We start from the raw sequence: 14,219 nt of genomic DNA on the forward strand, positions 1-14,219 counted from the left end.
GGAGAACCGGCTAATACAATATACTCCTTGTGGGTGGAGAAACCTCGCCACAAACGTTTGCAACAGCAAACAAAGAGTACAAGAACAGTAAGAAAAGCAATACAATATGAATACAATAGCACTCTACCAATTGCTTGCTTTCTTGTCGACTGGAGGTGAAGCAGCAACTTCACAACCCAAACGCAGCAGCTGGTCGACGACTGGAAGCTCACGCGAAGCTTCGGAGGCGACCTCAATCAAAGCTCAGTTGAAGCAGAAGCTTCAGCAGCAGAAGAACAGAAGTTCAAGGAAAAGAGAAGAAGTCTTCGTGCAGCAGCAGCCCTCGACCCCTTTATACCTGCGAAGAAGACAGCGAAGAAACTAGCCGTTGCGTCGCAACGGCTAGAACCCTGATCGGTCTACAGACCGATCAGCCTAGGCGCATGAATTCTGTTTGTCACCTGATCGGTCCCCAGACCGATTAGGTGTCGCGATCGAAGCCCTGATCGGTCCACAGACCGATCAGGATTATGCCTGATCGGTCTTGCCGACCGATCAAGCTATGCGTGGATCGGTCAGCAGACCGATCCACGACTTTCTTCTCGCGAGGTTGCGTTGCCTCCTGATCGGTCTCCAGACCGATCAGATTACAATCAGTGAGCCATTGATCTGATTCTGATCGGTCACCAGACCGATCAGGGCAAACGCAGTATCACTGGATCGGTCACCAGATCGATCCAAACTTCTCAACCCTAGACCTAAGGCTTCCACACCAACATTCGGTCAACCTTGACCTATTGGTACATTATTCCTAGCATCCGGTCACTCCCTTGACCTGCTAGCACTTCCCGCTAATTGTCCGGTCAATCTTTTTGACCCACTTAGACTTCTCCACACCAGATGTCCGATCACCCTTGATCCATCTGGATTTTTCCCTTGCCCGGCTTCACTCACCAGGACTTTCGACACTGCCTAACATCCCAGTTAGGACTTTCTCACTGCCTGGCTTCACTCACCAGGACTTTCCAACTGTCTAACATCCCAGTTAGGACTTTCTCACTGCCTGGCTTCACTCACCAGGACTTTCCACACTGTCTAACATCCCAGTTAGGACTTTCCCACTACCTGGATTCACTCACCAGGACTTTCCAACTGCCTAACATCCCAGTTAGGACTTTCCCACTGCCTGGCTTCACTTACCAGGATTTTCCAACTGCCTAACATCCCAGTTAGGACTTTCCCTCGTGCCAAGCTCCCTGCTTGGACTTCTGCGTGCCAAGTCTCCATACTTGGACTTTTCCAGTGCCAAGTCTCCATACTTGGACTTTTCCCGTGCCAAGTCTCCATACTTGGACTTTTCGCGTGCCAAGCTCCCTGCTTGGACTTTTCCAGTGCCAAGTCTCCATACTTGGACTTTTCCAGTGCCAAGTCTCCATACTTGAACTTTTCGCGTGCCAAGCTCCCTGCTTGGACTTTTCCAGTGCCAAGTCTCCCTACTTGGACTTTTCCAGTGCCAAGCTCCCTGCTTGGACTTTTCCGTTGCTAAGTTTCCATACTTGGACTTTTTCCCGAATCAGTTCAACCAGGTCAACCTTGACCTACGGTTGCACCAATAATCTCCCAAACATCTATTCTTGTCCCATATCAAGAATACAACTCTTCCACGAGTGTCAAACATCAAAATACAACTCAACTAGGTCAACCTTGACCTAAGGTTGCACCAACAATCTTCCTAAGTCAAACATCAAAATACAACTTGAGTCAGGTCAACTCGAGTCAGGTCAACCAGGTCAACCTTGACCTAAGGTTGCACCAACAATCTCCCCCTTTTTGATGTTTGACAAAACCCATAATCAAGTTAGGTTAACCCGATAACCTAACTTAGGTTTTCCAACCATCTTCCAATGTCCAATGTTCTTTCCTTGAACATTCTCTGGACATTCTCCCCTTAGGTTAACCCGATAACCTAACTTGGGTTCTCCAATAATTCTCTCCCTTTTTGACACACATCAAAAAGAATTCCAATGTTCTTTTCTTGAACATTCCTTGACATTCTTTCCCTAGCTTAGGTTAACCCGATAACCTAACTTGGGTTCTCTAATAATTCTCCCCCTTTTTGACACACATCAAAAAGAAAAAGGAGGGTATCAAGGTCAAGAGTTTCTTCCTAATGAAAGTCCCATACCTTTCATTGAAACTCTTAATTTCCCCCTTGATACTAAACTCAACAATCAACTTAGTGACAATCCTATGTCACTAATCCTCAAAAGTCTTAAGGAGTAAAAACTCCCCCTAAAAGTCAACTCCCCTTGACAATTAGGTAAAAACTCCCCCTAAAGGTCAACTCCCCCTTGATTATTGCACCAACAATGTCTTGGATAGTTTCAAACCTTTAGAAACCCGAAACTCAACTCTCAAAAACTGAAATTTCAGACACCTGCTGAAAATCAGAAACTGGCACGCACTGATCGATCCTCAGACCGATCAGAATCCCCCTGGATCGGTCCCCAGACCGATCCACGCTTCACTGATCGCACTGGATCGTCACTGATCGGTCTGGTCCTTCACCAGATCCCACCATGGTCTCTGGATCTTACTGGATCGGTCTGCAGACCGATTCACACAGACCTGGACCGATCAAGAACTTCCTGATCGGTCCCCAACCTGATTCTGATTTCTAAATTTCTTCCCCGAAATTCAGAAACTCTAGAAAATTCAGAAAATTCGAAAAATTGTGAAATTTTGAGGATACATTCCTCATAACATATACTATCATGGAAAAATAGTTTTCTATGAAAATAGTTTCCATTTTCAAATCTTGATACAAAATTCGAAAACTTTGAAATAGTTCAAAGTTAAGTCAATTTTGTATCACAATGTTCAATGATGAATGCTATCACTAGGAAAGCTTCATCAAGGTTTTTCAAATCAATTTTAAATGATTTTAAACCTTTTGAATTTAGGACCATAATCTTAGGGCTAGATGTACATGACTTGTACACAAGCTTTCCCTATGATCCTTAATTTCTTGAATTAGGGTCATCTAGGTACAAGGACTATGCACCTTGATCCTAACTCATGATCCTAATATCTCACACACATCTAAGGTATATCAAACCACATTCAAGTCAATTTGATGTGAGATATGGGTTAAGGTCAACTTAGGCTAAGTTCTCATGCATTTTCTAAACACCAATTTGATCTCAATATCAAATTATATGTTTGTCCTTAAATCAATTTCATTGATTATAATGCAAGAGATGATGACATGGCATATAATGATATCATAAGTAAAAACATGTGTCAATGTCATGATGTCATGGCATAAAGTTTGAAACTTAAATAAACATGACATATAAATAACCTAAGCATTATCATGACATTTCAAATGATCATAAATTAAATATGATGTCATGACATGGCATATGGCAAACAATCATGGTAAGTTAGCACAAATGAAATACCTAGATTACCTATCTAAGTATCCTTAATCACTTAGCTAATATAACATCTAATTCTAGATTGCCTTTATATCCCTAAGAGAAACCAAAATCCCAATTATGGTATTTCTCTAGGTTTTCCTCAAATTGTGCCACTTAGGATTAAAAATGATATTTCCACCATTAGGCACATTTAGCTCTTCAAGGAGTAACTAGTAATTCTATTTCATTTTCAAAGGTTAACAAAACCTTGAAAATGCTCCTTGAGTGTCAATTTCCTCAAAGTTGGGCTAACTACCCTTCTAAGCGGAGTTGATACTCTCTAACCCATCTATGAGGTAGAGAGGATGCTCCTAGGAACCCAATATCTATGTGAGCTCATTGGGTTCACTAAATATTCACTAGGGATGACTTCCCTAGCAACCCTCCTAATGACCCTCTTAGGCTTTGAAGCCTTGGTCATTTGGGACTCATCAAGATCAACTCTAGGGTGACTCCTTGTGACCTTGGTGGTGGTCTTCCTAGCCCTAGGTTTTGTTCCATAATCGAATGGAACACTATGATAAGTGGGCTTGACCACTTGGGACTTAGGTTTGTAACCCAAACCTTTCTTGTCCTTGGACTTGGGTTTTTGACTCTTAAACCCTAGAGATGACTTCTCCATGTTTTTAAGAGCCTTTTCTAAATTATCAAGTCTTGACCTCAAGACTTGATTTTCCCTCTCTAATACCTCAAGTGTTAATTTGTCATTTTCTCTTGAGATATTCCTAGGCATGTGTCTAGTCTTCTTGGGATTTCTACCTAAGTTTTCCTTAACTTTAGAAGCGTTAATCCTAGGGTTGGTATTTCTAGTGTTATCCTTACCTAGGCTAACATGTTTAGCTCCTAAGCACATGTATTGGTTCCTAAAGTTAACATGCTTATCATTATTAACAATTGCAACAAAACTACTAGCATGAGTTTTATTAGAACTGCAATAATGAACCTTAGAGATTACCTTAGGGTTTGCCTTAGCCCCCATTGATGTGCTTGGTTTCTTGTCCTTGTGAGGTTGCCTCCCCTCGGACATTGGCTCCTATAGTGTCCCCTTCGCTTGCATTGGAAGCACACCACGTGCTCCTTGCCTTTGCGTATCGGGCCTCCGGCTTCCTTGACCTTAGGCGCCGGTGGAGTCTTCCTAACTCTCTTTGGACATTTGCTCTTGTAATGCCCATACTCCCTACACTCAAAGCATAATATATGTAATTTGCTCGAAATTAAAGTGTTTGAGTTACCTAGGTTTGTGGATGGAGATGAGCTTTCTTCTTCATCCCTTCCGGAGGTAGAATCTTCTTCTTGCTCCGATCTTGAACAAGAGGAACTCTCCTCCTCTTCTTCCTTGGATGTTGAGTAGCCCTCAACTCCCAATTCGCTCCCTGCATGATGTGAGCTACTTGGCTCACTAGGCTCCTCTTCATGGCTTGAAGTGGAGCTCTCCTCATGGTACTTGGCCAAGTTATCCCATAATTCCTTGGCATTGTTGTAACCTATCTTACACAAGATGTTAGTAGGCAATGAAAATTCAATTATTCTCGTTACCTCTTCGTTGATTTCGGATTTGTGAATTTGTTCTCTTGTCCACTCCTTCTTCTCAAGTGGTTTTCCTTCCTTATCCACCGGAGGAGTAAAACCTTCTTGTACACAAAACCAATTCATTATGTTAGTCATAAGAAAGTACTTCATCCTTACCTTCCAATACGCGAAGTCACCGCATATTGGTCATAAGAAAGTACTTCATCCTTACCTTCCAATACGCGAAGTCACCGTAGAAGGGTGGAATGGTGACATCTTCTCCGAGTAGATCCATCCTCTAGCTCGTGCTCCCCGGGTGTTAATCCGATGAAGAGCGGCCTCGCTCTGATACCACTTGTTAGGATCGTTCGTACTCGGCTAGAGAGGGGGGGTGTGAATAGCCGACCCCAAATCGTCGTTTCTTTCTACAAAACGTGTTAGTGCAGCGGAAAATACAAAGAAACGAAAGAGAAGAAAACCAAACCTTAACACAAGGATGTAACGAGGTTCGGAGATTAGGGCTCCTACTCCTCGGCGTGTCCGTAAGGTGGACGAGTCCAGTCAATCCGTCGGTGGATGAGTCCCCGGAGAACCGGCTAATACAATATACTCCTTGTGGGTGGAGAAACCTCGCCACAAACGTTTGCAACAGCAAACAAAGAGTACAAGAACAGTAAGAAAAACAATATAATATGAATACAATAGCACTCTACCAATTGCTTGCTTTCTTGTCGACTGGAGGTGAAGCAGCAACTTCACAACCCAAACGCAGCAGCTGGTCGACGACTAGAAGCTCAAGCTCAGTTGAAGCAGAAGCTTCAGCAGCAGAAGAACAGAAGTTCTAGAAGAAAAGAAGAAGATACGGTGCAGCAGCAGCCCTCGACCCCTTTATACCTGCGAAGAAGACAGCGAAGAAACTAGTCATTGCGTCGCAACGGCTAGAACCCTGATCGGTCTGCAGACCGATCAGCCTAGGCGCATGAATTCTGTTTGTCACCTGATCGGTCCCCAGACCAATCAGGTGTCGCGATCGAAGCCCTGATCGGTCCACAGACCGATCAGGCTTATGCCTGATCGGTCTTGCCGACCGATCAGGCTATGCGTGGATCGGTCAGCAGACCGATCCATGGCTTTCTTCTCGCGAGGTTGTGTTGCCTCCTGATCGGTCTCCAGACCGATCAGATTACAATCAGTTCGATCACCAGACCGATCAGGGCAAACGCAGTATCACTGGATCGGTCACCAGACCGATCCAAACTTCTCAGCCCTAGACCTAAGGCTTCCACACCAACATTCGATCAATCTTGACCTGTTGGTACATCATTCCTAGCATCCGGTCACTCCCTTGACCTGCTAGCACTTCCCGCTAATTGTCCGGCCAATCCTTTTGACCCACTTAGACTTCTCCACACCAGATGTCCGATCACCCTTGATCCATCTGGATTTTTCCTGCGCTTCACTCACGGGACTTTCCAACTGCCTAACATCCTCAACTGCCCGGCTTCACTCACGAGACTTTCCAACTGCCATCCAGTTAGGACTTTCTCACCTGGCTTCACTCACTGGACTTTCCACACTGCCTAGCACCGCAATTAGGACTTTCCACTACCTAGATTCACTCACGGACTTTCCAACCGCCTAACATCCGTTAGGACTTTCCCACCGCCTGGCTTCACTTAGACTTTCCAACCGCCTAACATCCAGTTAGGACTTTCCCTCGTGCCAAGCTCCCTGCTTGGACTTCTCCGTGCCAAGTCTCCATACTTGGACTTTTCCAGTGCCAAGTCTCCATACTTGGACTTTTCCCGTGCCAAGTCTCCATACTTGGACTTTTCGCGTGCCAAGCTCCCTGCTTGGACTTTTTTAGTGCCAAGTCTCCATACTTGGACTTTTCGCGTGCCAAGCTCCCTGCTTGGACTTTTCCAGTGCCAAGTCTCCCTACTTGGACTTTTCCAGTGCTAAGCTCCCTGCTTGGACTTTTCCGTTGTCAAGTTTCCATACTTGGACTTTTTCCCGAATCAGGTCAACCATGTCAACCTTGACCTACGGTTGCACCAATAATCTCCCAAACATCTATTCTTGTCCCATATCAAGAATACAACTCTTCCACGAGTGTCAAACATCAAAATACAACTCAACTAGGTCAACCTTGACCTAAGGTTGCACCAACAATCTTCCTAAGTCAAACATCAAAATACAACTCGAGTCAGGTCAACTCGAGTCAGGTCAACCAGGTCAACCTTGACCTAAGGTTGTACCAATAGATGCCACGTGTCCCTCATCGCCCGACAAGTCCTGACATCCGACATTCTCTGACATCAGTCAGGTTCTAGAAGGTATGCACTATCATATAAAAAAGGAGGTCCTTTCCCTCACGTATGTACGCTCTCTCGCACATTCACATTTATCTTCTACTTTTTTTCTCGTTCATACACTGTTCTATGGAGAAAAAGTATCTGACTTGAGTATCGAAAGATTTACTCCGGAAACTTTTTTCCTGATTTCTGACCTCTAACACTCGAGTATTTGTCTGAGTATATGCAGAGCTCAAGTACCATCGACCTAATTATCATCATCTATCAACATCTTGTGAGTCTTCATTTTCGAAGACACGTATAAGAAAGATATTTCAATCGTCCTTCCCTCAAAACTAACAACTAACTTATCTAATTTTCATCTTACTCATGTTTCAAATAGATCACAGTGATGAAATTCCTGTGACTCTTCAATATGGCACTCGGGCACACAAATACAGTACAAGAAAACATTGCATTATCGCGAGTCAGAGGAACTCAAGGTCAGCCAATCCACTGCGCAGAAAAGGCAAAGTTCATGTCTTGTTGGACAATAAATGGGGATGGAAGACTTCATTTCAAGGACCATCACTTATTGCCTCATTCATTGTTTGTCATTTCATTGCTTAACTTGACATTTCCATTGCCATATTCCTAACACAATGGCGCAGTGGTGGCTTTGATGATGGGAACAAAATAAGGAAAAAAAAAAAACAAAAATAAAACCATGAAGACATGGAGTTGAACGAGACGTAGAGAGTGGCTTTGATGACCACTTGCGCACAGTGGAAGGCCATCATGTAAAGTGGAGCTAATTTTTCGGGTTAAAATGGAACTTATTCCTTGCCTAATTGTTAATTAATAGATCATCGTCTTCTCCAGCGCATTTTCCAACGCCTATTTAATGCCTCGCCCTTCCCCATGGCAAAGCCCACATATCTACTCATCTTCTGCGTTTCTTCTTCGCCTTCATCTTCCCCAATCCCAACAAGCAAAGACCAGGTACACACCTATCGAATTACACTTCAGTAGCTTCCTCCAACTCGTGCACTTTCTTGAAGAGATCTAAGCTTTCTCTTCAAGCTTAATTTCATGGTTATCTGGTTTTTTGGTTGACTTCACTTCATCTCCCTTGTTCCTGTTGCTCATATTTCACTTTGGTTTTGTTGTGTCCTTTTTGTATGTTCTCATGACCCACTTCTTTCCGGATGTATGCTTTTTTGATTGGTTAGTATATTCCTTTTGGGAATCATCTGGTTTGGATTCAACTTTTTTTTTCCTTTTTTCTTTTCTGTTCTTTTGAGTTCATGGTTCTCTGTTTTTATGAGATTTCCAGTGAAGATATTGTGTATGTTATGAAATTAGATTGGCTCTGAAGGATGTAAAGAGATTTGTTCTGCGTCGTGTTCTATAGTGCTGAGACTGTCGCTGCTAATCATGTGCAGTTGTGCGTTGAGAAGGAAGGATTAACAGCTGAGGAAGAGCAGAGCAATGGCAGGAGGAGACAACCTGCAAGTGCTGCACGCGCTGGACGCGGCGAAGACGCAGTGGTACCACTTCACCGCCATCATCGTCGCCGGCATGGGCTTCTTCACCGACGCCTACGATCTCTTCTGCATCTCCCTCGTCACCAAGCTCCTCGGCCGCATCTACTACTTCGATCCGACCTCTGAAAAGCCGGGCACGCTGCCGCCCAACATCTCCGCCGCCGTCAACGGCGTCGCCTTCTGCGGCACGCTCTCCGGCCAGCTCTTCTTCGGCTGGCTCGGCGACAAGTTGGGCCGCAAGAAGGTGTATGGCATGACTCTCATGCTGATGGTCATCTGCTCCGTGGCTTCCGGCCTCTCCTTCGGCCACACCGCTAAGGGCGTCATGGCCACGCTCTGCTTCTTCCGCTTCTGGCTCGGTTTCGGTATCGGCGGAGACTACCCGCTCTCCGCCACCATCATGTCCGAGTACGCCAACAAGAAGACGCGCGGCGCCTTCATCGCCGCCGTCTTTGCCATGCAGGGCTTCGGCATAATCACCGGCGGCATCGTCGCCCTCATATTCTCCGCCGGCTTCAATAGCAGGTTCCGTCTTCGATCAATAGTTCTCCATTATTAGTTGATATCGCCTCACGCGCATTCCATCGAACAGGTTCGACGCGCCGCCTTACGCGGTGGACCGCGCCGGCTCGACCGTGCCCGAAGCCGATTACGTCTGGCGAATCATTCTCATGCTCGGCGCTGCGCCGGCGGTGCTGACCTACTATTGGCGGATGAAGATGCCGGAGACGGCGCGGTACACCGCCTTGGTGGCGAAGAACGCGAAGCAGGCGGCCGCCGACATGTCGAGGGTCCTCCAGGTGGAAATCGTGGAGGAGCAGGAAAAGGTGGAGCAGCTGACCTCGAAGAAGGCGAATAACTTCGGACTCTTCTCGAGGGAGTTCGCCCGGCGCCACGGCCTGCACCTCCTCGGCACCACCACCACCTGGTTCCTCCTCGACATCGCCTTCTACAGCCAGAACCTGTTCCAAAAGGACATCTTCAGCGCCATCAACTGGATCCCCAAGGCCGCCACCATGAACGCCATCGAGGAGGTCTACCGCATCGCCCGCGCCCAGACCCTCATCGCGCTCTGCGGCACCGTGCCGGGCTACTGGTTCACCGTCGCCTTCATCGACATCATCGGCCGGTTCACCATCCAGGTCATGGGCTTCTTCTTCATGACCGTCTTCATGCTCTGCCTCGCCGTGCCCTACCACCACTGGACCACGCCGGGCAACCACATCGGCTTCGTCCTCATGTACGCCTTGACCTTCTTCTTCGCCAACTTCGGGCCGAACAGCACGACGTTCATCGTGCCTGCGGAGATCTTCCCGGCGCGCCTGCGGTCGACCTGCCACGGTATCTCGGCGGCGGCGGGGAAGGCCGGGGCCATCGTGGGGGCGTTCGGGTTCCAGTACGCGGCGCAGAGCAGGGACCCAGCGAAGCGCGACAAGGGCTATCCGGCCGGCATCGGCGTCCGGAACGCGCTCTTCGTGCTGGCCGTCTGCAACCTACTGGGCCTCCTCTTCACTTTCTTGGTGCCGGAGTCGAAGGGGAAGTCTCTGGAGGAAATGTCCGGCGAGAACGAGGGCGAGCAGGAGACGGAAGCCGCCGCAGCTCCCAGCAAAACAATCCCCGTTTAGGATTTTTGTCATTTTGTGAAAGACGACAGTTTTAGTCTCTTCCTTCTGTGGTACTCCGTGAAGGTGTTCCTCGATAAAGCAACTAAAACTTGGTAGCCTATCGCAGGCAGCAGTGTGATAAAATGAATAAACACTACTCTTTTTGCATTGCATGATATTTTGTTTACCTTTGTTAAACGAGTAATCTTGTGAGGTTGATATCTTAAATTTAAGAAGGGGTAAATAAGTGTTTGTAGGCATGGGTAAGCTTCAATATACATAACATTAATTAAATAAATAAATTTTAATATCTCGTTAAACTAATGAAATAAATTTAATAAAAATTCTTATCAATATATTAAATAAATATTTTAAACAATCAAATAATCTTAAATTGAGAGTTTAATAATATCTAAATGAATCAAATTTAATCAAGTTTAAGGTAAGTTTGAATTGAGAATTCGATAACATTTGAATAAATTAAACTCAAGTCAAGTTTCAAACAAGATCAAGTTATAAAAAATAAATCAAGTCAAATTTGAATCATCAATTTAAACGCTTGATTTATTTTAAATTCAGCTTGACTAAATTACTTTATCAAATAAATTTTAAACGCTCGATAACATTTAAATTTTAAGGGCATGTATAAAGAAATTGATGGGAATGAATTTAGTCAAACCTCTAAAGCTTCTTAACCAAATATTTCTTTATAAATATCTTTTTGAATTCTGTATGGAAGCAAGTTACAAGCGTTTATCATGTTTAGATAATACAAGTGAAAAGATTTCAGTCAAAGTTAACAGTGTTGCATGATAAACGTGATAGAAACCTTAATAAATCATGCTTAATTAAGAGACACCTTTATTGTGTTGATGCCTAAAACTATATGTGCTAGCTTTGACTTGGTACTATATCTTTAGCATATGAAACTTACTATAAGTTAGGTATATATGTGAACTAATCAAACTCAAAATAAAAAGTTTGGTATCATGTCTGTTTCAGTTGTTATGTGTGTCAAAAATTTCAGCATTAGTAGACAAAATAAAGGGACAAAATAATTTGATATCTACTAATGGAGACTAAATGAGTATAATCAACTGATGTTATTTAAAGGGCCAAAGTAAAAGTGAAGATGATGATTTTGTATATAGAACTCCTAGTCAGACCCGTTCGATTGATTTGACTAATCCAATTATCGTCGACAAATCTCGACCTGTATTTCCTCATAGTTTGGAAGAAGTCTTAGATTGAATATTAATTAGCTTACTTTGTTATGGTTATACTAAATTTTAAAATGTAAAATTGTAAACTAGGTTTAAGAAAACATGTTAGATTTGAATTTTTGTTAGCTGAATTAACAAGTCATAAAATTGCTCATCTTATACGCTTTAAATGCTTAGGTTACTTCTTCTTTAAAAAGGAGTATAATATCTAGTTCGTTTGAAAAGAAAACAAAATGAATGGTATTTTTTTCCTTTAAAAAAAATGAGAGACCTAATCGAAGCATTTTGGAAGATAGAGCTTACTTAATTTGAACTTTCCTGCAAAATCAAAAGCTCTATTTGGATAGACAAGAGTAGTAAAAAAACTTAAGTTACAAAAGAGGGAAAAGGATTTGGACTGCATCGATGATCAAGTGCATAATTATTCATTATGAGAATGTCATAGAGTTTCAAAAGAAACTAGGTTATTATAGAGGAAGTCTTAAAATTTAAAAACTAGTAAACATTAAAAGGCATTTTTGAAGATTCTTCTATATCTATTAGTGTGAATTATATAAACACATCCAAATAATTTTAGTGTTCAAACATTGAGTGTCATTGATGACTTGTGAAAGAAAGTTGTCAAGACAAAAATTCTGACAACTATGTTTGCTACGTCAGAGAGAGAGGTGGAAAGAGATTGGATTCCTCACTAGGAGGAGAAAAGAGTTTCTATTTAAATTGTCCACAGCAAATGCATTCACATACAAAAGCAGAAAGAATCACTAGAGATAGAGAAGCATCAATGCTGGAGAAATTAGCTTTTACACAACATTTAACAATAATAATAACTGAAGTTTGAAGTTTAAGAATGAAGAAGAAACATTAAGAATAATTCTGATCCTGTATTAAATCATCGGGGAGGTGATGTGCTAAACAGGTAGCTTCGAGGTTAATCATAGAAAGATTTCAGGTAAGAGGGACCTAGTAATACAAGTGAGCTTGCGTGTCAAAAAGTTACAAAGGAGAAAGAAAATGATAGCTACCGGGCTAAGGAGGGGTTCCCAACGTAGACACTCCGATGCTTAAATTAAACAAGGAGCTAAAGAAATGAAGGAAGGATAGTGGCTACGAACAGTAAATTTTGATAGCAAAACGTACCTACATCTATAAATAGAGATCCTTTATATAATGTTATTTTTTCTCTACACGAATATCAATATATTTCTAAAATGTGGCCAACTAATCTAACACACTTCAATTTTTCCTAAATTATACTTGATACAGTGCATAATGGTGGGGTCTGATAAGGTTATGCAGTCAGAAGTTAAGGGGGCATAACAATCAGAAGTCAAGGGGACGTGACAGTTAGAAATCAAGGGGGTGTGACAGTTAAAAGTCAAGGGGACGTGACAATCAATAGGTATGAAAAGAGGAGATAGGACCGGGTGACGATGTCAGCAACAAGATTCTCGATCGGGTTCTCATAGACTGGAACTCCAAATCTGAGACACCTTGGTCTAATACAGATAGGTTGTCGGGGTGATACCTGACCTGAATCTAACTGACCGGGCTCTCATGACTTGGTTGTACCTAGGTATAGTGCTCTGAATGAACTAAACTCTCGGTCAGCCAACTCCCGATCGGTTCTTGGACGATCTCTCCACAACTCCTGGCCCCCCATAGTTTAGGTCAGGTGGTATACCCGACTGAGCATCCCGAGATACCTTATTCATATCTGGTCGGGACAGAAGGCGCTACATGATAACAGGGTCAGAGAATCATAATCGCTTGTCAGAGAATAATCGTTGCGTGTCAGAGAATATCTAATGATCGGTGGTCATCTGCGAATGGAAGCTTCCTTCAGCCTACAGGAGGATGACACGTGTCCTCCATCACTTGATAGGGCCTAACACTCGACATTCTCTGATATCGGCCAACCTCCAGAAGTACACACTGTCATATAAAGGGAGGTTCTCTCCCTTGCGCTGGTACGCTCTCTCGCACATTCGTACTTGTCTTCTACTTTTCTTTCGTACACTGTTCTTTTAGAGAAAAAGTACATGACTTGAGCATCGGGGGGCCTGCTTCGGGAACTTTTTCCCTAGTTTCTGGCTTCTAACGTCTGTGTGCTTGTCTGAGTGTGCGCAGAGCTCAGGTACCGTCGGCTTAGTTATCGTCGTTCGTCAGCACCACATGAGAGTCCCTTTTTGGAAGCGCATACGAGAAAGGTGTCTCAGTCGTCCCTCCGTTAACGCCAGCAATAACTCACCTGACCTTCATCTGACTCAGATTCCGGACATGATGAATACCCACAACCTCTACGCCTACAGGATAGAAACTTCCGCCGTACAAATCACACATGAAATATTCTAACGATTTTTTGACAACGGTTATGCAAGACGACAAAAAGGGAGTTGTTGGGCCATTGGTACACTCCAACGATGGACCCGTCGAGTCCCTTTTGTTATCCGATTGGGAGTCATTTTTGTATCGGGTCTGGTTGGCTGCGGAAGGTCAGACAACTCAAGGACTCGACCTTTGATCAGACGAGGAGTCCGGTCGGGTAATAGGTCCGATCAGACCAAGAAGACTCGGACTC

At 43.8% G+C, this 14,219-nt stretch overlaps 1 protein-coding gene across 1 annotated transcript; it reads left to right on the forward strand.

Annotated features, from left to right (window-relative positions):
• The first annotated feature begins 8,143 nt into the window (after positions 1-8,143).
• LOC121983946 (probable inorganic phosphate transporter 1-8) lies at positions 8,144-10,588 on the forward strand. The gene is made up of 3 exons (XM_042536654.1): positions 8,144-8,266; positions 8,710-9,336; positions 9,404-10,588. Exons 2-3 carry the CDS (start codon positions 8,756-8,758, stop codon positions 10,434-10,436), a joined length of 1,614 nt encoding a protein of 537 aa, XP_042392588.1. The 5' UTR covers positions 8,144-8,266; positions 8,710-8,755; the 3' UTR covers positions 10,437-10,588.
• The last annotated feature ends 3,631 nt before the right edge of the window (positions 10,589-14,219 follow it).

This window comes from Zingiber officinale, chromosome 5B, assembly GCF_018446385.1.
Source record: "Zingiber officinale cultivar Zhangliang chromosome 5B, Zo_v1.1, whole genome shotgun sequence".
Lineage (NCBI taxonomy): Eukaryota > Viridiplantae > Streptophyta > Magnoliopsida > Zingiberales > Zingiberaceae > Zingiber > Zingiber officinale.